This window comes from Muntiacus reevesi, chromosome 1 (assembly GCF_963930625.1).
Source record: "Muntiacus reevesi chromosome 1, mMunRee1.1, whole genome shotgun sequence".
Lineage (NCBI taxonomy): Eukaryota > Metazoa > Chordata > Mammalia > Artiodactyla > Cervidae > Muntiacus > Muntiacus reevesi.
The window spans coordinates 85,775,551-85,802,581 of NC_089249.1; the positions used below are offsets into that span (position 1 = coordinate 85,775,551).

Sequence of the window (27,031 nt, forward strand, 5' to 3'; positions counted from 1 at the left end):
GAGGAACAGAAATGAGCCTACCCAGGAGCTCCTTGATCCTTCATTTCATCAGAATTTTGTATTTCAACTGTGACTTAATTGTACATTCATACCACAACAGTAACTTATTTCTGTCTTCTTTCAGATACAAGTGCCTCTGTGATGCAGGCTGGGTTGGCCTCAACTGTGAAGTGGACAAAAATGAATGTCTTTCTAATCCGTGCCAGAACGGGGGAACTTGTGACAATCTGGTGAATGGATACAGGTGCACTTGCAAGAAGGGCTTTAAAGGTGATGCAGAAGTGCATATTTTTATGTCCTTTTTCTGCCTTTTTGTTGGTGCATACAGCCTGACTCACTTCTTTCTTTCCCCTTTTTCCTACTCATTCATATAGGAAACTTAATTTGAGCACTTATTATTTATAGGGCAATTGGAGAATAAAAACATAAATTTAAACATGGATTCTATTTTCAGACTAGCAGAGAGGTGAGCTATTGAAACAGTACCGTTTAAGGTGAGCAACTAGAGCTCCACTCATACAACTTTGGACATTCTAACTGGGTATTCTAATTGTAGGCTCCAGTGTAGGCTTGATTCTATGATAATTCAAAAGAGATATTGGTAGGAGAATGAAAATCTTGTTTTACTGTAATTGTAGCAATAATATCATGGGAGAATCCATGTATTTAAAACCTTTCCAACAAACTCTCTTAAACATTGAGATATTCTTAGATGATATGTAGTCACCTATGGCCTTCTGGAAAAATGCATAGTAGTGAGTACTGTGTAAAATCACTTTTTGAGTTGTCTCTGTCATATTTCTCCTGTCACTTTTTTCTTTAACCCTTGAGAGAGAAACCTGTGGGTAAATCATACATATTTGTACTCCTTGATCCATATAGTCATTTATTTCACAACTCAAAGATGTGCCAGGCTACTGTGATAGGACAATATGTTTCAGTGTCACTTTATTTGATAACTTGACATTTTTCTAAGATCATGTTTTAAGTCATTAACTTTTTGACATTCAGATATATAACATCTGTAAAGAAACTTACAGATTTAGAAGCACTTTTATTCCTTTGTCTCTTTGAGACTTGCTGATCAACAAAATAAATATCAAGATAGTTCATAATCACATGTCTAGTGACTAACAGACATGTTTGAACTCAGACCTCTATACTTTTAGGCCATTATTTTCTTTTTATACACAGGTGTACTTCCTCAGTTTTAAGACTCTGTGTCAGGCTCTATTGCAGGTATAAAGGTGGTGACATTTGGTAATGTCCTGTCCCCCCATGAATGCTTCCTCGCTTTTCTCTTTTTTCTTAGTGGGAGTAGATTTTGTGTCTTGGATCGGGGGAGGAACTTTGTGATTTCAGAAAGCACCACCACATTGATGGTAGATACTGCGCGTTTGAAAAAGGGCATAAATCAAGAAGCTTTGAGTAACTGTTCAAGTATTTTATCCCTTGATAACTTCTAACCTGTTTTTAAGCCCTGACCAGATAGTTTGTATAGAAGCCTCTATTTAGATATAGCAGTAGCTTTTTACCCTAGTGAACTTCTTGGTCTATTATAGAGAAATTACTTGTATTTGGACATTCATTAAACTTTAAAGCTATTAGAATATATTGTTCTTCCATTCATTTTTTGATTAAGCAGTTTTACTGACTGATTGTATGTCAGGGACTTTACACTGAAATGAATGAACAGGTGTTTCAGTGGCCTGAAGAAATTAATGCATTTTCTGAGGTGTTTAACGTTTATCCCTGAGAGCATTGCTTAGTAATTGAGATATTGAGGAGGCTCACAGAAAGTTTCACTGTCTTTGATTTTTCCCCCTTTTTGTCTGCAGGCTATAACTGCCAGGTGAATGTTGATGAATGTGCTTCAAATCCATGTCTGAACCAAGGAACCTGCTTTGATGATGTAAGCGGTTATACTTGCCACTGTGTGCTGCCATACACAGGTGAGTCTCGGGGTCCAGGGGCCAGAAGGGATGCTCAGTCTTGCCTTGTCATTCCAAACCTCGGAGTCTCAGAGATGGGGTCTGTGGGGGCAGTGATGCTGCCCTGAGGAATCACGGCCTGACCACCTTTCCTGCTCTCACTGTCTAGGTCGTCTGCTCAGAGACAACACTGTGGCCTCTCTAGATGCAAGTGGTAGGGATACTTGTTTGCCTTTATTTTTTAGGGTTTGAAAAAAATTTTTTTAATTATACATGTCTTGAATTGACACATAGCTGATGGTTTAGTCATTATCTGAATGGGCTATATGGCCTGTGCTCTTGGTCTTAGTTTTGCCAACTCAACAGCTACCACTTATCGGTCATTTCCTATGTGCCAGACACTATATATTTTGGAGTATTTGCTCTAGTGCTCACGATAATTCTATAGAGTAGAGGGTCCTATTCCTGTCACCGTTTTATACATGAGCAAGCTGAGGCAAAGAGAGGTTACTTGCTGAAGGTCACATAGGTAAGTAGTAAATCTAGGATTTGTCCCTAAGTCTTTGAATCCGAAGCTTGTCCTCTTAACTGTCCTTCCTCTCCTCACTTTGATTGCCACTGCGTCCTCTGCAGAGAGGCACTACCCCTTGGATGGCGATCACACACAGAAGACATGGATGTGACTTCATTTCGTATCAGGTGACTTTGTTTCAGGTGGTGTTACAGGAGTGTGCTTGGACATTTCTTTGTATTCTCCTGCCTCATTACTGCCGTCTTGTGACTGGTTGTATTTGTGTGGCTCGCTCGCCTCGTGTCATCCCTTTAATGGCTTTGCATGTTTCTCCAGTGCCTTGCATGCAGGCAGGAGCATGGCTGAGTTCTTACTCCCCTGGAGTCTTGGCCTGTTGATAGTAGCTGTGCTAGTGACTCTGGGCTGTTAGAGTGGCCAGATGCATGACTCTTTTACCTGAAAGACTTGGTACTACATTGCTGTCTTTGTCACCTCTTTACAAGAAACATTCATGCAGAGAAACTGCATTTAGCCATCCTGATTGAAGAAATCGAAATTATTGGAGATCCATAGCTGTCCCCAGACAGTCTAAATAATGTCATTCCATAGCAATAGCAATCACATTTGTTGGAACTGAGCAGATCATATCATTTACAACCATAAAGACTGAGAACTGATGGTAGTAGGGAGATATAAGCAGGTGTCATTATGCTTTGACACATTATAGGCTTATCTGAATGTGACTAAGGTACATAACTCATTGGGAAAATATTTGCCTTCTTGCTATTCAACACTGTAAGAATATATAACTATGTGCTGGCTGTTGGTTTTTCTACATATTAGGATCTTATTAAAAGAATTTACTGTGTGTGACCTCAGGGAAATTATATTAGATATTACAGTTTAAAATTTCAGTGCTGAGTGTTGCTAAGGGTTCTGAGTGTCATTGAATTTGGCCAGCATGAAGGGAGCTAAGCAATGTTGCCTTTCCTTATGAGCCACTGTTCTGACCAGACACATTAAGAACTTGTTAGGGGAACTTCCCTGGTGATCCAGTGGTTAAAACTTCATATTCCAGTGCAGCGGTAACAGGCTTAATCCCTGGTTGGGAGCTAAGATCCCACATGCCTCATGGCCAAAAAGCCAAAACAAAAAACAAAAGCAATTTTGTAACAAATTCAATGAAGCCTTTAAAAATGGTCCACATTGGACTTCCCTGGTGGCCCAGCAGTTAAGAATCCATTTGCCAATGCAGAGGACATGAGTTTGATCCTTGGTCCGGGAAGATCTCACATGACTCGAGGCAGCTAAGCCCATATGCCACAACTTCTAAAGCCCATACGCCTAGAGCCCATGCTCCCCAACAGGAGAAGCCCTGCAATGAAAAGCCTACTACCCATTGCGACTAGAGAGTAGCCCCTACTTGCCACAAGGCCCGTGTGCAGCACCCAAAAATAAATAAATTAATTCTAAAAACGGTCCTGGGACTTCCCAGGTGGTGCCAGTGGTAAAGAACCCACCTGCCAGTAAAGGAGACATAAGAGACACGGGTTTGATCCCTGCATGGAGAAGATCCCCTAAAGAAGAAGAAAGGCAACCCACTCCAGTATTCTTTCCTGGAGAATCCCATGAACAGAGGAGCCTGGTGGGCTACAGTCCATGGAGTTGCAAAGAGTTGGACACAACTGAAGTGACTTAGCAGCAGCACAAAAAATTGTCCACATCAAAAAGAACCTTTTAAGAAAAGGAAAAATGGTTAGGGACATTGATGAAAATTTGTGGTAATATTTTTTTTCTTTTTGAATGCAAAGTTTTAGGATAAAATTTTAAATTGACTTAGTTGTTACTTGACCTTATTTATTTTGTTGCAATGTTGTATTAGTTTCAGGTGTACACTATAGTGATACAAATATTATACTCCATGTAAAGTTACTATGAAATAATAACTGTATTCCCTGTTCTGTATCCATGTAGAGTATTTATTTTATGCCTGGTACTTTCTGTCTCTGAATCTCCCACCTCTACCTTGGCCCTCCCCCTTCCCTCTCCCGCTAGTAACCACGGTTTGTTCTCTATACCTGTGAGGCTGTTTCTATTTTATTATATTCATTTGTCTTGTTTTTTAGACTCCACAGATAAGTAATAACATACAGTATTTGTCTTTTCTGTCTGATTTGTTTCACTAATCGTAATACCATCTAAGTCCATCCATGATGCAGATGGCAGAATTTCATTCTTTTTTATTGCTGATTAATATTCTTGTGTGTATGTGTGTGTGTGTGTGAGAGAGAGAGACAGAGAGAAAGAGTCACAAATCACATCTTTATCCATTCCTTTGTTGATGGATACTTAGGTTGCTTCCATAGTGTGGCTATTATAAATAACCTAATGCTGATTTGAACACTGAGGTGCATGTATCTTTTTGAATTAGTGTTTTCACTTTCTTCAGATGTATACCAAAGAGTGCAATTGTTGGATCATATTGTAGTTCTGTTTTTAGCTTAAGTAACATCCATACTGTTCTCTATGGTGGCTGCACTAGTTTACATTCCAACCAATAGCATCAAGGTTTTCCTTTTCTTCACATCTTTGCCAGCATATTTTATTTGTATACTTTTTGATGGTAGCCATTCTGACAGGTGTGAGTTGTAATTTCACTTCCAAAACAACTTAATTTCCCCTTTTAAAAAAAGTTTTTATTGGAATATAGTTGATTTACAATGTGTTAGTTGGAGGTATACAGCAAAGTGAACTCTTTTTTAGATTCTTTTTCCATATAGACCATTACATATCATTGAATAGAATTCCTCATGCTGAGTCCTTATTGGTTATCTATTTTATATACAGTAGTGTGTATATATCAATCCCAATCTCTAATTCATCCCTCCCCTCCCCTTGGTAACCATAGGGTTGATTTCCACATCTGTAACTCTGTTTCTGTTTTGTAACTAAGTTCACTTGTATGCTTTTTTTTAGATGCTAGCTATAAGTGATATCATGTGGTATTTGTCTTTCACTCTGTATGACAGTCTCTAGGTCCATCTATGTTGCTGCAAATGGCATTACCAGCTGAGCCACAAGGGAAACCCAAGAATACTGGAGTGGGTAGCCTATCCCTTCTCCAGCGGATCTTCCTGACCCAGGAATTGAAACAGGGTCTCCTGCATTATAGGTGGATTCTTTACCAACTGAGCTATCAGGGAAGCCTTACTCTAGGAGGTGGATCAAAAAAATCTTTCTGTGATTTATGTCAAAGGGTGTTCTTCCAATGTTTTCCTCTAAGAGTTTTATAGTATCCGGCCTTACACTTAGGTCTTTAATCCATGCTGGGTTTATTTTTATGTATAATGCTGGGAGTGTTCTAATTTCATTTGTTTACATATAGCTGTCCAGTTTTCTCACCTCCATGTATTGAAGAGACTGTCTTTTCTCCATTGTATATTCTTGCCTCTTCTTGCCTCCTTTGTCATAGATTTGGTGACAGTAGTGTGTGGGTTTATTTCTAGACTTTCTATCCTGATCCATTGATCTATATTTCCGGTTTTGTGCCAGTACCATGCTGTTTTGATAACTGTGGCTTTGTAGTATAGTCTGAAGTCAGGGAACCTGATTCCTCCAGCTCCATTTTTCATTCTAACAACTGCTTTGGCTATTTGTGGTGTTTTGTGTTTACATGCAAATTGTAAAATTTTTTTGTTCTAATTCTGTGAAAAATGCCATGGGTAATTTGATAGGGATTGCATTGAATTTGTAGATTGCTTTGGGTAAAATATTAATTTCCCAATCGAAAAACATGGTATATCTCTCCATCTGTTTGTGTCATCTTTGATTTCCTTCATCAATATTTATAGTTTTCTGCATACAAGTGTTTTTTCTCCTTAGGTAGGTTTATTCCTAGGTACTTTATTCTTTCTAATATATTGGTAGATGGGATCGTTTCCTTGATAATGTTTCTGAGCTCTCTTGTTAGTGTCTAGAAATACATATTTTTGTGTATTAATTTTGGATCCTGTAACTTTACCAGATTCATTGATGAGCTATAATAGTTTTCTGATAGTGTCTTTAGGGTTTCTTTATGTATCATATCATGTTACCTGCAAACAGTGACAGTTTTACTTCTTTTTTTCAGTTTTGGTTCCTTTTTTTTCTTCTCTGATTGCTGTGGCTAGAACTTCCAAAACTATGTTGAATAAAAGCAACAAGAGGACATCCTTGTCTTATTCCTGATTTTAGAGGAGATGCTTTCAGTTTTTCACCATTGAGAATGATTTTTGCTATGGGTTTGGTGTATATGGCTTTTATTATGTTGAGGTGGATTCCCATTATGCCCACTTTCTGGAGAGTTTTTGTCAGAAAGGAATGTTGAATTTTGTCAGAAGCTTTTTCTGCATCTCTTGAGATAGTCTTATGGTTTTTATTCTTCGATTTGTTGACATGGAGTATCACATTGATTTGCAGATATTGAAAAATCCTTGCATTCCTGGGATAAATCCCATCTGGTCCTGGAGTTTTGTTTGTTGAAAGATTTTTAATCAGTTTCAATTTCAGTTCTTGTGATTGGTCTGTTTATATTTTCTGTTTCTCCTTGGTTCATTCTTGGAAGTTTGTACCTTTCTTTGAATTTATCCCTCTGTTTTAGGCTGTTCATTTTATTGGTGCATAGTTTCTTATAGTAGTCTTTTATGATCCTTTGCATTTCTATGGTGTTGGTTGTAACTTCTCTTTTTTCATCTCTGTTTTATTGATTTGAGTCCTCTTTTTTCTTGATGACTCGGACTAAAGGTTTATCAATTTTGTTTCTCTTCTCAGAGAGCCAGCTTTTAGTTTCGTTGATCTTTGCTGTTCTTTTCTTTGTCTCTATTTCACTTGTTTTTTTGTCTGATCTTTATGATTTCTTTCCTTTTACTTACTTTATCTGTTCTTCTTTCTCTAGTTGCTTTGTATTGTGATTGGAAAAGATGCTGGATATGATTTCTGTTTTCTTAAATATACTGAGGTTTGATTTGTGACCTAAGTTGCTATCTGTCCTGGAGAATGTTCCCTGTGCACTTGAGAAGAAAGTGTGTTCTGCTGCTTTTGGATGGAATGTCCTATAAATATCAATCAAGTCTGTCTGGTCCAATGTGCCATTTAAGGCTTATGTTTACTTATTAATTTTCTATCTGGATGATCTGTCCATTGGTATAATGGATGTTAAAGTTCCCCACCATTATTGTGTTACTGTTGATTTCTGCTTTTGTGACTGTTAGCATTTGCTTTGTATACTGAGGTGCTCCTATGTTGGGTGCCTATGTATTTGCAATTGTTACATCATTTTGGATTGATCCCTTGATCATTATGTAGTGTCCCTCCTTGTCTTTTGTAACAGTCTTTATTTAAAGTCTGTTTTGTCTGATATAAGATTGCTACCCTAGCTTTTTTTTTATTTCCATTTTTCTTCATCCCATTACTTTTACTCTGTGTGTGTCCTTAGGTCTGAAGTGGGTCTCTTGTGGACAGCATATATGTGGGTCTTGTTTTTGCTGCCATTCAGCCTGTCTGTGACTTTTGGCTGAAGTGTTTAATCCATTTATATAAGTATTGATATGTATATCCCTATTGCCATTTTTTTTTTATTTGAGGGGTGTTTTTTTAGGTCCTTTTTTTTTTCCTTTCCTGTTTTGTTCTCTTCTCTTGTGTTTCCCGCCTAGAGAATTAATTTCCCTTAGTATTTGTTGTAAAACTGGTTTGGTGGTGCTGAATTCTCTTGGTTTTTGCTTGTCTGTAAAGCTTTTGAGTCTCTGTCAAATTGGAATGAGAACCTTGCTGGATGTTCTTGATTGTAGGTTTTTCCCTTTCATCACTTTAAATATATCATGCCACTCCCTTCTGGCCTGCAGAGTTTTTGCTAAAAAAATCAGTTTATGGAGATGGGGATTCCCTTATATGTTATTTGTTGTTTTTCCCTTGTTGCTTTAAATACTTTTTGGTTGTGTTTAATTTTTGTTAGTTTGATTAATGTGTGTCTTGACATGTTTCTCCTTGGGTTTATCCTCTGTGGGACTGTCTGTACTTCCTGGACTTGGGTGACCACTTTCTTTCTCATTTTAGGGAAGATTTCAACTATAGCCTCTTCAAATATTTTCTCAGGTTCTTTCTATTTTTCTTCTTTTTGGACCCCTATAATTTAAATATTGGTGCATTTAATGTTTTCCAAGAGGTCTCTGAGACTGACTTCATTTCTTTTTTTTAAAAAAATATTACTTATTTATGTATTTCATATTGACTTTTTTGGTTCACACCCTGCAGCGTGCAGGATCTTAGTTTCCCAAGCAGGGATTGAATCTTTGCCCCTTGCAGTGGAAGTGTGGAGTCTTAAAACCACTGGGCTTCCAGGAAAGTCCCTGTCCTCATTTCTTTTCATTCTTTTTTCTTTTTTGTTTCACCACAGAGATTTCCACCATCCTGTCTTCCAGGTCACTTATCCCTTCTTCTGCCTCAGTTTTTCTGTTGTTGATTCCTTCTAGTGTATTTTTCATCTCAGTTCTTGTATTCATCTGTATTTGTGTGTTCATTAGTTCTCCTGGCTCTTTACTGAACATTTCTTATATCTTCTTGATCTGTGCCTCCATTCTTTTTCTGAGATCTTGAGTCATCTTTACTTTGATTATTCTGGATTCTTTTTCAGGTAGATTGCCTACCTGTTTAGTTGTTCTTTTAGATTTTTATTTTGCTCTTCCGTCTGCTAGATGTTTCTTTGTCTTTTTATTTTGTCAGACTTACTGTGTTTGTGGTCTCTTTCCTGCAGGTAGCAGGATCATAATTCCTCTTGTTTCTGGCGTCTGCCCCCCATTGGGTGAAGTTGGTCCAGAAGCTTGTGGACTCCCCTTGAAAGGGAGTTTGACTGATGTTGTGACTAGAGCCTGCGCTGGGTATCAAGCAGGGCCACCCCTTGCTCTGTGGTTGTCACTGTCCTGTTAGAGACAGGATCTGCTCTCTGTCTGGGGGTAGAAGCCCCTGGATCTGTTTCTTAGCTGTGTTTCTGATTTGTGGTGTGAGGATTGGAGCATTTCCACTGGAGAGCAGCTACTGCATATTCTTTCTCTGGGGCTGTTCACCTGTGAATGTGCTCTGTTTTGTCCCTTCTTGCCTGTTGTGTGGGCTCACAAAGTACAGTATTCTCTGCACGCTGCCCAGGGAGGAGGGTGCTGGGGTAGGGATTGGAATATGGGACCCTTCAGGTGGCGATAGGGGTGAGCTGGTCACACATTTTGAGGAGGGGGAACAGAGGAGGCAGTGACAGGGATGTGCAAGCCAGCTCCGGTAGGAGCCCGCCTAGTGCTCTGGAGTTTGGGGTTGGTATATGAGGAGAGAGCTTACAATGGCAACCCCCCACCTTGTGCATTACTCAACAGTGGCGCTTCATTTCTGTGGTCGTCCAGGCTTCCTCCACGAGCATTCTCAGCTGCAGAGCTCTGCAACCCCATCCTCTCAGGCTGTCTCCTCACAGCCGTGTTTTGCCACAAGTTTAAATTTCACCTTCAGTTCAGTTCAGTTCAGTCACTCAGTCGTGTCCGACTCTTTGCGACCCCATGAACCGCAGCACACCAGGCCTCCCTGTCCATCACCAACTCCCGGAGTTTACTCAAACTCATGCCCATCAAGTCGGTGATGCCATCCAGCCATCTCATCCTCTGTCGTCCCCTTCTCCTCCTGCCCGCAATCCCTCCCAGCATCAGGGTCTTTTCCAATGAGTCAACTCTTCGCATGAGGTGGCCAAATCATTGGAGTTTCAGCTTCAGCATCAGTCCTTCCAATGAACACCCAGGACTGATCTCCTTTAGGATGGACTGGTTGGATCTCCTTGCAGTCCAAGGGACTCTCAAGAGTCTTCTCCAACACCACAGTTCAAAAGCATCAATTTTTTGACACTCAGTTTTCCTCACAGTCCAACTCTCACATCCATACATGACCACTGGAAAAACCATAACCTTAGGTTCAAAATATTTGTTAACAAAAGAAATGACTCATTATACACAAATAAATAATTTCAATATCTAGTAGAGAATTACCCATCTTATAATAAACCATCATTTAAAAAAAGAAAAATAGAATAGTAAAGAAAAGTAACAGTCCATATATCACCAAATTTGGTTTTGACTAATATCCAGACTCAAACAGTGCTGGGAAGTCCTGTGTGACAGCAGTCTGGAGCCCCAATTGGGAAAAGGTCCCGGGTAGTGCATCTGCTCCATGGGTGAGACTTCAGAATTGTAGGTTGGGGGTTCCTGCTTTTAATCCCAGGCCACAAACTGATATTGTCATCAGTTTGAGAGTAGATTGCAGCTCTGGTTTAATCTTTTTTTTTTTTTTTTTTTTTTTACGGTGCCATTTGTTTTGTCTTGTAAATCTTGGAATGTTATTAAGCCCCTGGTATGGTTGGCCAGACCTCCTCCAGGGGCTCAACAATTCCAGGATCTGCCCCCTTCTCATCTATGATGCCATGCAACTTGCACTCACTGCAGGAAGGTAGGCAAGGCAGTGTCCAGGCAGGTCAGAAGCAAGGTCAGAGGCTTGCTCTGCTTTCTTTGTCTCTCAAGCCCGAACAAGACAAGACTCCTTCCATTTAATTTCCCTAACAAGCCAACAGCAGGCTCCTCCTTGGGTCTACTCTCCAAACCCCACGTTCCAGCACCCAGCATCCATGTGCACTGGCAAACACCTGTCTCAGGCTGGGGCGTGCAGGGCCGTGGCCCAGACCATCTGTGCAGGTCTCACTCTGTCCTGTCTGTGACAGACCAGTTACTGGACTACCCTCTGAACCCCCAAGGCTCTCCTCTTCTCCAGCTCATCTCCCAGCTGGTAAGAGGCCCTCCCCAGACGCAGGGGCCTCTTCATGCCTTCGGCTCCCCACGAGGGTGCAGGTGTCATCCTGCTTCCTCTCCTCTGCCTTTGCCTTCTCCCTTTCACCCTACCCATCACGTGGGGGTCTCTCTTGTCCTTTTAGGTGCCCAAGGTCCTCTGCTAGTGTCCAGCAGGTGCTCTGTGGTAACTGCTTCACGTGTAGATATCTCCTTGATACATTTGTGGGGAGAGAGAAACTCCATGTCCTTCTACTCCTTCACCATCTTGGAAAAAGCCCATCTCCCTTTTAATAAAAGTATTCTTTTAATTTTTTCCTGAAATCTTATATTCAGTATACTCAGGTAGGAAATGTTGGTGGACAACTATTAATATCATGTTTTGATGTTGAAATAAGGAGAGATGTTACTAGACAGTATCACTTCACTGGTTTCCACCTCTGATGGCCCTTTGATCAACCCCATTGCCTTCTGGAGCAGGCCTACAGAGTGTTTTAAGAGTAGGAGGCTGTGTTGTTACTTCTCTGCAAGATGGATCTATGTGGCTAAGCTTCTGAGTAGCTGAATCTTAGCTACGAAGATGCAAAAACTCTCACACCTGATTGATGTCAGTTTCTAAATCCACATAACCACTTGTGATAACAACATGAAGATGACAGCAGACCAGCGGTTGTTGAGTACTTACTCCATATGCTGGGCCCTATTAGTAAGGACTTTGTAAACATTTTTTCATTTAATCCACAAAAAGCCTCTATGAGTTACATAGCATCCTAATTCCCATCTTATTTATGTGGAAGCTCAGAGAATGTAGATTGCCTGAGATCACACTGTGCGTTATCACATCAGATCCAAGACACAAAGGTCCATAGGTCTCTCAGATCCTGAAACTTATTCACTACATTAGATCTGAATTCAGAAAGCATCCTTTGGTGTAGAATTTGGGGAAATCTCAGTTCCTTGGACTTTCTCTCTATAATAAACCCTGTCATTTGATTTACAGGCAAGAACTGTCAGACCATATTGGCTCCCTGTTCCCCAAACCCTTGTGAGAATGCTGGTATTTGCAAAGAGGCACCAAATTTTGAGAGTTACACCTGCCTGTGTGCTCCTGGCTGGCAAGGTAACAGTGTCGGAATGTAGAAACCAAGAGCATTTAACAGAGTGATCTGGTTATTTGATGACATGGAGGATCTATCTTTTGAGGCTTGCCCTTTTTTTGTCAAGAACACAGATCTTGTATAAAAGTTGAAGCTGCTAACTGGAATGGTTTAGACTTTCCATTTTACATGTCTTTGCCGCCCCCTAGTGGCTGGAAGACTCCAACCAGAGTCTGAAGCTTTGATGTTCTCTGTTGAATTTTAGCATCTGGACGGCAACTTGCTCGGGGCACAGAAACCTGAAGGGACTTCCCAAAGCGGGAGACCAGACAGAATATCCTTGCAGCAGCCCCACCCACCCCAGCTAAATTTCTGTGTGGGAATCGACTTCCAAGGACTGGACCATTCATTGCCCCTTTGTTTCCAGGTCAGCGGTGTACCATCGACATTGATGAGTGTGTCTCCAAGCCCTGCATGAACCATGGTTTCTGCCATAACACCCAGGGCAGCTACATGTGTGAATGTCCGCCAGGCTTCAGTGGCATGGACTGTGAGGAGGACATTGATGACTGCCTTGCCAGTGAGTACGCCAGCCTGCTCCTGAGCCCCTGGGGGAGAGCAGAGGAGGGCTTGGGGGGGGCACGTGCCTCTCGGTGCCGAGGCTGGCCATCCAACAGTTTATCACCTGTCTTTAATCTTCGTATTTTAAAAATCTTCATTTTGAAGCTAGTGGCTTTAGGAGTTAATACACAGGAGTCACTTTTAACTATTGCCTTACTGATTTTTGTACAAAGTGGGGACAATGCTATGAAAGCTTCTAATAAAAAGCAGATCTCTTGAAGTATAATTAAGTATACAACACACTGCCAGTATTTAAATGAACCAGTCCAGTAAGTTTTGACATACGACAACCAAAACCAGTATTTAAGATACTGATCACATTCATCCCCCTGAATGTATTTCATCCCTTGTAACTTAACCCTCCTTTCTACTTTCCTGTCTCAGGCAACTAGGGATCTACCTCCGTCACTGTAGATTTGTGTGAATTTTTTTACAATTTTATTTTTCTCTGAGAGCTCTACTTGGCCCTGTACATCTTAGGGGAATCTTTTCACTCTGACTGGTATGAACGTGAACTGTGCTCAGCCTAATGTAAACTTTAGGGATTGTTCTGCCTACTTCTTTCTAGTGGTTTTTTACCCAGCTTCAGTAGTTTCAACATATGAATGTGATGTACTTATCAGTACAGTCATCTCTCAGTATCTGAGGGTACTGGTTCTAGGACCCCCTGTGGATACTAAAATCTGAAGATGCTCAAGTCCCTTATATAAAACGGTATAGTATTTACATATAACCTATGCACATCCTCTTGTATACTTTAAATCATTTCTTAATTACTTGTAATACCTAATGCAATGTAAGTGCTATGTAAATATTTGCTGGTACATGGCAAATTCAAGTTTAGCCTTTTGGAACTTTCTGGGATTTAAAAAAAAATTTTTTTTCTGTTCTTGGTTGGTTGAATCCATGATTGTGGAACACATGAATATGGGGGGCCGCTTGTATTCAGTTACTTTTGTGGTGATTAAATCATTAAATTCAAATGAGCTTATCATAGTGCATCAAGAATAATGGCATCTTAATTCACAGCATATATCATTTCAGATTATCATATGGATGGCACTATACTAGAGACTGACAGTACCAGTATAATTAAAACCTTACATTTATGAAACTCATAGTCTCTTAGGAAATAAAGATGGATAGACAAATAATTCCAACATTATATGACTAATGGTGAAAAAAATATGGCCAAGGTAAAACTGATGGAGAAATTTAAGGGAGTGAGATCACACTATTTGGATTCCTTTCCCACATTAATTAGTATATCAGTCAAATTTCTACTATTTGAACACTTTTTCCTATTTGAAGTAGGACTAACAATATTTGCAACTAGTTTAAAATTATTCAGTAAATTACTGTGAGTTGCTTGAAAGGTGCTATGGAAATTACAGTAGCTGTGTACTGTTATTTATAACAGGGATATATGACTTCTAGAGTTGTTCCAGTAGAGACTGCAAATGAGCCTTAGAATGAAATTAGCCTAATAGATGACTAAGGTATAAATATCTCTCTTATAAAATAAGGACTGCATTACTCACCTGGTATTTTGTTTTCTCTTTATGTTTATGACCTGTCTTGTAATTATATTTCAAGTTCCTTAAGACCAGGAGCCACATCTTACTTTTCTTGTTCTGATTCGAGTGCCATCTGTGTTGCAGAGGACTGTGCTATTATAATAGCTCAGAATTTCTTGACTAACTGCTATGGCTATACAGTATTCCCTAAGATCAAACTATGTGATGTTTAAAATTTAAAAATGCTCGTTTCCTAGTTGTATGTAAATCTAAAAAACAACAAACAAAAACAACAAAGGGAAGAAAGGAATAGAGGGAGGGAAAAGAAAAGTTTGGTCAGCACAAGGGGGCTAATTGATATCTATCCCATCCCTAGTTTTATGAGTATTAATTTTGCAAAACAGTGAGTGTTGCAGGTAAAGTTCTTTCCAGCTATTAAGCAGATTATTATTAAGAATCTCAGGCAAGTGTTACTGCATTCATTTTTGTAAATGGAGGAGTCAGGGCAAAATAGATGTAAAGAAATGTCAGAATTGTTACTGTTTGTGTGGCTCAGTTCAGGGTACTCAGCTTTTCGAGTCTAAGGTTAAATGGATGCTGCTGTTCAGAGTTCTGATTCTCGTGTGCCGTGGCCTAGATCCTTGCCAGAATGGGGGTTCCTGTGTAGATGGAGTGAATACGTTCTCCTGCCTGTGCCTTCCGGGCTTCACTGGGGATAAGTGTCAGACAGACATGAATGAGTGTCTGAGTGAGCCCTGTAAGAACGGAGGGACCTGCTCTGACTACGTCAACAGCTACACCTGCAAGTGCCCAGCGGGCTTTGGTGGAGTCCACTGCGAGGAGGACATTGACGAGTGCACCGAGAGGTGAGCAGCCCGCGCCCTCGGGCCGCAGTGCCTGATGGGAAAAGGGAGGGGGCGGAGCCTGCGGAGCACTCTGCTGGGATTGAGGGGCCGCATAAGGCATCTCCTTGGATCCCACCACACAGTCATCTCCTGTTTTCTGGTTTCTCATTCCTTGTAGACATCTAGTTACAAGTTCAAGGCAGAGGTTGAAAAACTTAGTGAGATGAATCATCATTTATTTCTTACATAGGGAACAGAAAGTGCTATAGTTCTATTTCATCTCCTTTTGGTCTCTTGTTAATTTCAGTTGACAAAAAAATCCTACTTCTTTACAGATTTGTCATCCCTCTTTAAATAATTTCTGGGAGGTTTGATTCTTTTTTTATTATCAACAAATTTGTTCTGTTTCTCTTCCATAAAGAAATATGGAATCAAGAGCTATTTATTTGATACATTCCTTTTTATAAATTAAGTTGACTTAGAGATAAAATGAAATGTGATACATGGAGAGCTACAGAAGGTCTGGGTAAAACCTGGAAGCCTTCACTTTCTCTTGGAGTCTCTAATAAGCTCAGACTTTTAAATACTCCTCAGATCTTTTTGGTTGTGAAAAGGAAGCTGAGACTCACACTGATTGGTGCCCATTCTAGTTTGGAAAAAGGTAAAGTTTACTGGATATAGGAGTTTGGGGTGCTCAAGAGTGTTTCCTTCTGTAATATCTTAGATGTGAGGAACCTTACTTTTAAAATAGCAGGTCAGAGGATCCAGATTATCTAACTGATGTTGTTCTTCCTGTGTGCTTCTCAGCTCCTGTTTCAATGGTGGCACGTGTATCGATGGGATTAACTCCTTCTCTTGCTTGTGCCCTGTGGGCTTCACCGGTTCCTTCTGCCTCCATGAGATCAATGAATGCAACTCTCATCCATGCCTGAATGAAGGAGTATGTGTTGATGGCCTGGGTACCTACCGCTGCATCTGCCCTTTGGGCTACACTGGAAAAAACTGTCAGGTAGTTAGATTTCATCCCATTAATTCAGCTCCTGCAGAATGGTTGAATGTTACACCTGTTCTTTCCTAGGCAAAATAAGCCCTACTTAAAAGAGAAAATTCGGGGTCTTAGGAATGTACCCAAAATAAATCTGGACACTTTCTTAATTATACTTCTAAGATAACTAAGTTAATCTAAGTTCTTAGATAACTTCTGAGAACTACCAACTTCTTAACCTGGTAGATTCCAAAATGGTGATACTGGCAAGATTATGTGGGTTAACACACATAAAATTGTTACAGAAGGCTAACCTAGAGCTGCAGAAAATGCATATGGGAAATAAGCACATTGATGTCATTTAGGAAAAAAATGGAAATAAAGAACAATCAAAATACAGTTTTTAAAATTCAGATACAACATCTAAGGGGATAATGATAATTATGCCCTACAATGTTGTTAACAGTCTCAAAACCAAACTATTCACATGTCTTTCAAATTCAAATATTTAATATTCATTTTCATAGACTCTTAGAATGGAAGGGCCCCTCAGAGCCTACTCGTCTAGCCTTTCATTTCATGAAAGAATACATTGAGCCCAAGAGGGTCAAAGTAACTTTTCTAAGGTTTCACATGAAACAGCATTGTGTTTAATTTTATGCGGTTTTACCTCTCAAACAATGGTGGAATGATAGAATGTCATACCAGCAGTCCAAAGAATTTTTAAATAAATGCCCAAATGTAACTAGCCTTTCAGAGTACACTTCAGTGAAGCTTTGGCTGTATTGGACATACAGAGAAGCACCTCTGCATATTAAACAGCTTATTGCTGATTCTCTGGATCGGGAGGCTCTTCTTCATGGGGCTTCTGCTGTTCTTACAGCATGATGGCCCTCTGCCCTTCCCCCTCCTTCACAAATGGTCAGTGTTGTGAGTATGGCCTGCCTCTCCCCAGGAGCCAGGCCAACACATGTCAGTTTGGAGAAGGTGCTAGTCCACTTGCACCCTTTGCCTCTTGCTTTTCAGAAGCCTGAGTTTCTCCCATCAAAATAAATTCTTTGTTTTGTGGCTAGGTTCTTTTGTGCCATATTTTAGATTCCACACATGTGATAGCATGGTTTTACTCTTTCTGATTTGACTTTACTTAGTATGATAATTTCTAGTTCAACCCATATTGCCGCAAATGACATTCTTTCATTCTAGTAGGAGTTCATTTTATGTATGTACCACATTTTCTTTATTCATCTGTCAGTGGACATTTAGGTTATTTCTGCTGCTGCTAGGTCACTTCAGTCGTGTCCGACTCTGTGAGACCCCAGAGACGGCAGCCCACCAGGCTCCGCCGTCCCTGGGATTCTCCAGGCAGGAACACTGGAGTGGGTTGCCATTTCCTTCTCCAGTGCATGAAAGTGAAAAGTGAAAGTGAAGTCGCTCAGTCATGTCCGACTCTTAGCGACCCCATGGACTGCAGCCTACCAGGCTCCTCCGTTCATGGGATTTTCCAGGCAAGAGTACTGGAGTGGGGTGCCATTGCCTTCTCCATTAGGTTATTTCTGTCTCAGCTGTTGTGAGTAGTGCTCCTAGTAGTACTGTCAACATACAGGGGTGGATACCCCACAGGGTCCTGCTGTGTAGCACAGGCAACTATAGTCAGTATCCTGTGATAAGCCATAATAGAGAAGATTATTAAAAAAAGAATGTATGTGTATAACTGAGTCACTTTGCTGTACAATAGAGATTAGCACAGCATTAAAAATCAACTATACTTCAATAAAAAAGTTTTTATTTTTTACTAACAGTAAAAAAGTAAGCTTTTTCGCAGTTTTTAGGTTTATTAATAGGCTTTAAGCCTTTAAATCCTGAATTCATATTCACCACAGACAGATTTGATCAAACCCATGTGATTTCTCACTCAGGAGTAGCACGTAGAAGCTATAGACCTATCTGACAGCTTTAACTCTCTTTCTAGCCCCACAGGGTGGCCATGTTTCTAGACATAAGCATGATGTAGGGAATAACTTAACCAATTAAGTTCCTCAAATTCTTAAACTTATCTGGTAAGAATTTTTGAATAACAGAGCTAAAAGAATTAGACTGTATAAAATGATTGGCTTATCTGGGGACAGTGAATCTAAGTTTAAGACTTGGGTGAGGGCTCTTTTTTTTTAAATTAATTAGTGTGCTTTCCTTTGAGTTCTTAAAGTGCGCTGTAACTTTTTTTCCTTCCTGGTGTCTGAATGTTGATGTATGTGTCTGCCTCTGTTTCAGACCCTGGTGAACCTCTGTAGCCGGTCTCCCTGTAAAAACAAAGGCACCTGCATTCAGGATAAAGCAGAGTCGCGGTGTCTGTGTCCGTCTGGGTGGGCTGGCGCTTACTGCGATGTGCCCAGCGTCTCCTGTGAGGTGGCGGCCTCCCACAGAGGTGAGCTCTGCCCCGAGGCCCAAGGGTCAGCCCATGAAGTACCGACTAACGAGCAGCACTGTAGGGCAAGAGTTGTTATTGTGGGAGGAGAGGGAAGGGCAGACGGGAATGAATGGGCAAGCCTCTGGAGAAGGGGTCTGAAATGGAAGGCGAAGGCAGGGGAGCAAGTCTAGGGATTCCAAAAAGGAATGTATTTGACACGGAAGGACGGCTTGTTCCACTTTCAGCACTGGCTTGTTTTTTTAGCATATTTATTTTTGGTTGAAGGATAATTGTTTTACAGTATTGTATTGGTTTCTGCCATACAGCAGCATGAATTAGCCATAAGTATACATGTGTCCCCTCCCTCTTGAACCTCTCTGCCCCCTCCCACCTCATCCACCATTCTAGGTTGTCACAAAGCCCCGTTTTGAGTTCCTGAGTCATGCAGCAAATTCCCACTGGCTACCTGGTTTACACATAGTAGTGTTTATGTTTCCATGCTTCTCTCTCCATTGGTCCCACCCTGTCCTTCCCCAGTTGCCCCCTGGCTCCGGGTCCATGGGCCTGTTCTGTGTGTCTGCATCTCCATCGCTGCCCTGCAGCTGGGTTCATCAGTACCATCTTTATAAATTCCATATATATGCAGCACTTACTCATTTTTAACATAAAACAGATCCTGAGGGTTGTGAACTAACAAGAATAAAATAGGACGTGTCAGTCAGCTTAGATTAGCTCACCTGGGCCGGACGCGTTGTGTGCTGTTCCGTGACGCTCCTTCCTGGGTTTCAGGGGTGCCCGTTGACCGCTTGTGCCAGCACTCAGGCGTCTGCATCAGCGCGGGCAGCTCGCATCACTGCCAGTGCCCCCTGGGCTACACCGGGAGCTACTGCGAGGACCAGCTTGATGAGTGCTCGTCCAACCCCTGCCAGCACGGCGCCACCTGCCGGGACTTCATTGGTGGATACAGATGTGAGGTGAGCAAGAGGAGCAGGCGGAGGTCAGAGGCCTTCCAGAAGATGGCATACCTCTTACATGTTGAGTTTAGCTGACTATGTCTACTTTTCACAGTTTATAGATTTCTTTTCTTTTTACCAGTCATGATTGCATTGTTTTCTAATCACTGTTTCTTTCAGTACCCTGTGCATTAAGTTAGAAGAGCTCTCGTAAGCTATTTTCACAGAAGTCTGGAACCATCTTACTTCCACAGGATTGCTTCCAGAATCCAGAGCTAACATACTCTGCCAGGGTGCATTTCCCAGCCTACCCAGCCCAGTGGCCCCTGGTGCTTCCCTGAACAAGCACTTGAGATAGGACAAGCCTCTTTGAGGAGTGGCCCTTTGACCCATGTCATCTTCGTAAACAGTCATTGGTCAATCAACTAATAATTCTCTCAAAAAAAAATGTTACCCACCGTGTTCTGTGTAGCATCATACTGTTACATGTGTATATTTGAGAGTGTATGTATCTTTTAAGGGATATATCATTGTCTTCTGCATGCTGCAGTCCATGGGCTCACAAAGAGTCAGACACAGCTTAGCAACTGAACAGCAATAGCAACAAAATCATTGTCTTCTTAATGTCTGGGCTGATAATAATTAGATCAAGCTGTTGACAAAAGACCAGAGACATGAATTTGATACCAGTTTAAGCCACCAAGCAACACTGAGAAAAACTCTTGCTTCTCTGCTTCTCATACATGAGCAAAAGATGACTTCAGTATATTGGTCCCTGTTTCTTATTTTTAGCTCAAAAGCCACTGGCACCAAACTCAAATTTTTACACATCCAATTGTTTTAAACATAACCCTAAGAAGTAGGATTTATTCACTTAGGGATTGCCTGCTTTGTATGTTCTGCAAAACTGCACCTGCCACTGCTAGCCATAGGTAAGATGAGCCCCAGGATGTGAGGATACCAAGGCACTGCTGTCCTTCAGAGCTCTGTGACCCAGAGACTCTGGCCTGGCTGCCGAGTCATATCACCAAACGTGTAAGCCCCCTCTCGGTTACCCTCTTCCCTCTGAGTTCATCTGCCCTCCTCTTCTTATCCTTTTTTATATCTCTAAGAGTCACATCTCTATTAAGGTTTGCATGACAAGTCCAATGAAAGATGTTAAAGTTATTCATATGCAGTTTGCACTATTAATTGAACATCTTTTTATTCAGCCTATACACAGATCTTTGTTTTGAGCTCTCAGAAGTACTCAGACAACGTTTTGTAACTGCTGCTGTTGCTTTATAGGTTCACCAAAAATGGCATTAAAAACAAAGTAAGGAGATGTTGCATAGTTTTAAACCAGAAGGTGGCACTTCTTACTTATAAAATTTGATAGCTGTACTGGGAAGCATACAGCAATCAATTACAGTAATTTTGCTGTGAGGGACTCAAAGCATTGCCCAAATAGAGCCATTTCATGGGCAGTATTTTATCCTTGATCAGCCCTGAAAGCCCTAGAATGCCTACATCTAGCACAGCTAGCTTGCCCACCTCTTGCTGCCCCCACCCCTACATCAGCCAGTTTCTCACACATAAACATGTAGTTTTCTGAACCTGGGGATCAGTAAATACACGCATTATCTCTACTACCATCCACATGTACCATCCACATGTACCATTTCTGTGAGCCACTGGGTCCTCATCACATACAAAGGAACGAATGTTTTAAAGATGGGAAAACCTACACACAGAAGGGATGGATGACTTTCACACAGGCATCATTTGCGATATCCCTCAGAATATTCAGTCCTTGCCTTCCTTTTCAAGTGGCTTTTTTGGATAGAAGTGATAAATGCCAGTGAGCTGTGAGTTGACTCTGCATGAGATAGTGAGTAGGGAGTGTGATGATACCAGAGAAGTGTACAAGAGCTGGGTGGGGTTTGGCAGAAAATGGTCACAGTAACTTGCCCGATTTCATTTGTTCTCATGATATGCGTCCAAAAATAGTCCAACATTTCTTGTTCTTTTTGCTTTGCTCTTGGCAGTGTGTCCCTGGATATCAGGGTGTCAACTGTGAGTATGAAGTGGATGAGTGCCAGAACCAGCCATGCCAGAATGGAGGCACCTGTATTGACCTTGTGAACCACTTCAAGTGCTCCTGCCCACCAGGCACTCGGGGTATGAAATCAGCCTTACCTGTCTTCCATCCAGGGCATTCTCTAAGTTATAAATGCATTTTTAGTCTCGTGAAGGGATTTTTAAAACAAGATTCAGCATTATTCTGAATCTTATAGATTCAAGCCATTTTGTTGCTCTCTTGCCAAGCTCTGGTGTTCTGACACGCTTGTTCTCAATTCTGTCTGGTTGTTGTGGAAACCCATGAAACACAGAATGTGCAAATGACATAATGTTGCAGCAAGATCTCTTGGTGCTTCCAGGGGAAACAACCAGTAGCCTCTTGAAAAAATTATTTGTATTTACCAGCTCGTGTATTTTTCTAAACTTCCAAGCCTTGCCTCCATAAAGTGGGAAAATGAATGAAATGAAAACATTTGCCTATTTTCTTTAGCCCAAGGGGAGAAGGTTGATGGTCCAAGAATGAACTAAGAATTACAATAAGACCTAAGGAGATACAGCCCTAGACAGTGGATGGTGGAGCCATCATTCCACCAGGGGCATTCCCCTGCCTGCAAACAGTCTCCTGGAAAGAGCTTGGAGTATTATTTCTTAGAAGAGATGTAGTTATAATGGTGCCTCCTCTGAGCAGCATGTGAAAAGAAAAAGCTATCCACAATGATGGAAAATTGATTCTCATCAAAGAGAATAGAATGTTAGAGAAATATTTATACTGTCTTAAACCGTTAGGTCACTGAATTTTGGGTTTCCTTCTTGAGTTCAGAGTTGGCTAAATTAGAATGGAAAAGTGCCCCAGTAGTAGGCTAGTTATTGAGCAGTGAGATTAACAGGGAAGACAAAACTAAGGAGAAACAGCCTTTAAATATTGAAGATTTGTTCCATTAAAGGAGAGTTGTTTTCTGCTCAGTACTTGAAAGAGAAGCAGAGGTTAATTTTAATTACTTCTAGAGGTCATGTTATCCATTAAAAATCCTGTTAATATTTTTATCGAGGTCACATTAAATTTATGAATTTGTATAAAGAAGACTGACATCTTTAGCATGAGGAGTCTTCCTAACCAACCCATTGTGTCTTTCTGTTTATTCAAGTTTCCTTTTGTGTCTTTTAGGTCTGCTTTATTTATTTATTTTTTTTCATGATGGCCTTCACTTTATTTTTTTTTTTTCATTTATTTTTATTAGTTGGAGGCTGATGACTTCACAACATTGCAGTGGGTTTTGTCATACATTGACATGAGTCAGCCATGGAGTTACATGTGTTCCCCATCCCGATCCCCCCTCCCACTTCCCTCTCCACCCGATTCCTCTGGGTCTGCTTTAAAGTCTTCATGTAGGTGTAGTACATTTCTTGTTCAGATTGTTCTTAGGTATTTTATCTTTTGCTATTGTTATTGAAACTGAGGCCTTTTTTTAAAAACATTTTTCTTTTCTTTCCAATAGTCTTGCTATTACAAGTGGTAAGAATACAGTACTGTTTTTCTTTCTTCTGTAATTTTTTGAATTAATCATGAAATCACTTCTAGAATAGTCATTGCTTTCTTTTGTTTCTTCCTCGAAAATATGTATGGATGTTCATACTCGATGGCTCTTTTACATCTATAGCACATTAAATGAGTTCTATTTTAAATGGAATAACCTTTGAACTCTCAACAGGATATTTCCCTTCTATTTTTTTGATAAAAGGTATTTGTGCACTTACACTATTTTACAGAAAAAGTCATTTGTGTGATTCAAAATTTACTCCCAATTCTTACCAGTGATTACTTGTAATCTATTTATTCATGGTTATATTCTTTTTAACTTTTTATATTTTAAATCAAAATGAATAAATTAATGAAAAGTTACCAAATCTCTCTTGAGTTCCAGTTTCCTCACCTTTCAAGTAGAAAAATAATATTAACTATGCCCTAAGGATTGCTTCATCACTGGGTTGTATGGGGAGTGCATGTGAAGCCCTGAGTACATTCTTTGCTTACTGGTGCCCAAGAGGATGGCCACTATCCTGGGTCAAGCGTGTATTATGCACTGCCTGACCGAAATGGTCCCACCACAGACTGAGGAGCGTAGCCTGACTAATTGTGAAAATGCCACCAGGGCTGGTTTTCCCTTCCTGGAAGGCAGCGTTCCAAGAACTGTCATAATTTTCTCTCCCTCCTTTTTCTCCTCCAGGCCTGCTTTGTGAAGAGAACATTGACGACTGTGCCAGGGGCCCCCACTGCCTTAATGGTGGCCAGTGTGTAGACAGGATTGGGGGCTACAGCTGTCGCTGCTTGCCAGGCTTTGCTGGAGAACGCTGTGAGGGGGACATCAACGAGTGCCTGTCCAACCCCTGCAGCTCCGAGGGCAGCCTGGACTGCATCCAGCTCACCAACGACTACCTGTGCGTCTGCCGCAGCACCTTCACTGGTGAGCCGAGCTCCCTTCCAGCTGCCCCAGCCACTCTGCCTCGAACTGGGGTGGGGGTTTCCGTGAGGAAACTAGGCCCTGCATGACACATCCCAGACCCAAGGGAGCTTTTCTGGCCCATGGAGCCCGCCTGGCTCCTCTATCTGTGGGATTCTCCAAGCAAGAATACTGGAGTGGGTTGCCATTTCCTTCTCCAGGGGATCTTCCTGACTCAGGGTTCAGACCTGGGTCGCTTGCACTGCAGGCAGATTCCTTACTGTCTGAGCCACCAGGTAAGCCCACAGGTTGGTGAGCTGTATGCAGTCCAGGCTGCCCTCAGAGCTGCACGGGTGAAAATCTAGACCAGCTTCCTTCAAGGGCCCACCATTTTCTTAGGTCTGTGCTCCATAGGTGTTTGTGTCTCCTGAGATAGGCTATCTCTTTTGTTATACATTAATTACATCATATCGTAGCAGAAATATGAAAAAAAGAAATAGAATGTTTGGAGTAGTTGAGCAAAGTAACATTTTTAAATTGAGGTAAAATACACATAAATAAAGTTTACCATCTTTACCATTTTTAAGTATACAGTTCAGTGGTATTGAGGACATTCACATTGTTATGCTACCACCACCACCATCCATCTCTAGAACTCATTTCATCTGACCAAAATAACATCTCATGTTCAGGAACCTTACATCTAACTCTGGTTTTGTCACCCTGCCTCCTGTGGCATGTATCGACTTGAGTGACTGGGTGGCCGCTGCCATAGTGACCTTTCTACATCTCTGGGATCCAAAGAAGCTTAGGGTCTTCTCAGACACTTAAAGGGAATAGATTCAAATTGGGCTATGTTTAACCAAAAATCAACTGATGAGGGTATGAACAGGAAAACTTCAGAGGTCACAAGCAGGGCCTGCACACTAAGACTTGACTGTGTTCATCACAAATTACAAAGATGAGTGAGTCCTGCCTCAGAATAGGGGTTTTATCATAGACAGTTACTAATTATTTCTGGAGAAGAGCAACTTGCTGACTTTGGGGGGCTAAAATAGCTGTTTATATCTAGATATGGCAGTACCATCAGTTACCCGGAAATCTGTCTTGCACTCCTAGGGTCAGTTCAGATCTTTTGCTATATAAGTATTCTTTGGAAGTCAGATGAGAGTCTGCATTAGTCTACTTACTAGTAATCTGGAAAGTTGAACTCTGCTACATTCTGGGCTTATTATATCCAGACATCCCCCCGCCTCCAATTTTAAAGATATTTTACCTTTAAGAACTTTGGAATTTTATTTTAAAAAGGGAGGGGGATGGATTTTGAAATATGGAAAACACGTCGGTACAGCATCAAAAGAGAAACAATCCATTATGAACGTCATACGTGTGAGGCAACCCTGGACAGAAAGACTGTGAACAATCTGTCGTCTCATACTGGTCGTGATGTGCTTGACAACTAGGAGACAACCGACTCCCATTCCTTTCATTACATCTGAGGCTTCCTTTATCTGGAAATGCTGATGAGCCCTACAAAGAAAGAAGGAAATAGGTGAAAGGAGTGGAGACCACCTTGAATTGGGGTCCCGTAGCCAGAAGTGGTGTTTCTACATTTTCCACACCTGTGAATTAAAAAATCCTTTGACTCTCAGTCACAATTATGGTGGGAATATTAAGCTGTGGGGCTTTTCTGTATGTTTGCTTTAAATTTTTATTGGGATGTAATTGCTTTGTAATGTTGCGTTAGTTCCTACTAACACAAGCTGTGTCGGTAACACTAACATAAGCTGTGTTTTAAAACAATGCCGGTAAGGTTACGGAAAGGCTGGAACATTATTGAAAACAGATGTCACTGATAAAAATTCAATATACACTGCAAATCAACATTTTAAAAAATTATTTTAATTGGAGGCTAATTACTTTACAATATTGTGGTGCTTTTTCAGTGACATGAATCAGCCACAGGTGTACATGTGTCCCCCGTCCCAAAAGTTTTTCCTTTTAATGTTTATTACAGTATAGTTGATTTACAATGTTGTGTTATTTTCTGTTGTACAGCAAAGTGAGTCAGTTATACATTTTTATCAATCCACTCTATTTTAGATTATTTCCCCATATAGGTCATTGCAGACTACTGAGTTAAGTTCCCTGTGCCATACAGTAGGTTCTTATTAGTTATCAGTTTTATCTATAGTAGCATGTATATGTTAATCACTGTTTTAGATGTATTGGCCTGGTTTAGCCTGTTTTATGAAATATACAGTGTTAACAAAATGCAGTGAATTTTTGCTAAATGTTTTTGACTTATGAAAGCTAACGTGCCTTCAAAAAAGCGTAGGTGTCTTTTTTTTTTTTTTGAGGGATTAGTCATTTTTTGTACACATCTTGTTTTGTGAGTCAGTTCAGTCATGTGCCATTTGCTGTAGACAAGATAGATGAGGGAACTGTCCTGAGTGGGTGATGGGCCAAGGATGTTGGGATCTAGCATGTGCCTTCCTCATCCTCTCCTATCCCCTTAGGCTTAGAACTCAATTCTCACACCTCTTGCTCCCTCTCTAATCCTTTCACTAGCTCACATCCCAGTAGTGTCCCATTCAGTAACCTGAGTTACTGCTTCCACCTTTTAAAACCCCCTTTCATTTTCTACTCTAAGGTCGTCACTGTGAAACGTTCGTCGACGTGTGTCCCCAGATGCCTTGCCTGAATGGAGGCACTTGTGCTGTGGCCAGCAACATGCCTGATGGTTTCATCTGCCGTTGTCCCCCGGTGAGTGCCATGGTGCTTACTGAATTCCATATAGCCTGTGACAGAGCCGAGACGACACCTGG

General features: G+C 40.9%; 1 protein-coding gene across 1 annotated transcript in view; it reads left to right on the forward strand.

Annotated features, from left to right (window-relative positions):
• The window catches only part of NOTCH2 (notch receptor 2), a 169,858-nt gene that overhangs the window by 128,208 nt on the left and 14,619 nt on the right, over nucleotides 1-27,031 (forward strand). Inside the window, exons 14-24 of the mRNA XM_065905975.1 lie at nucleotides 125-270; nucleotides 1,839-1,952; nucleotides 12,283-12,402; nucleotides 12,807-12,959; nucleotides 15,155-15,383; nucleotides 16,170-16,371; nucleotides 18,616-18,769; nucleotides 19,541-19,725; nucleotides 21,732-21,864; nucleotides 23,991-24,227; nucleotides 26,857-26,969. Coding sequence (XP_065762047.1) covers nucleotides 125-270; nucleotides 1,839-1,952; nucleotides 12,283-12,402; nucleotides 12,807-12,959; nucleotides 15,155-15,383; nucleotides 16,170-16,371; nucleotides 18,616-18,769; nucleotides 19,541-19,725; nucleotides 21,732-21,864; nucleotides 23,991-24,227; nucleotides 26,857-26,969 — 1,786 coding nt within the window. The remainder of the gene's footprint in view (nucleotides 1-124; nucleotides 271-1,838; nucleotides 1,953-12,282; nucleotides 12,403-12,806; nucleotides 12,960-15,154; nucleotides 15,384-16,169; nucleotides 16,372-18,615; nucleotides 18,770-19,540; nucleotides 19,726-21,731; nucleotides 21,865-23,990; nucleotides 24,228-26,856; nucleotides 26,970-27,031) is intronic.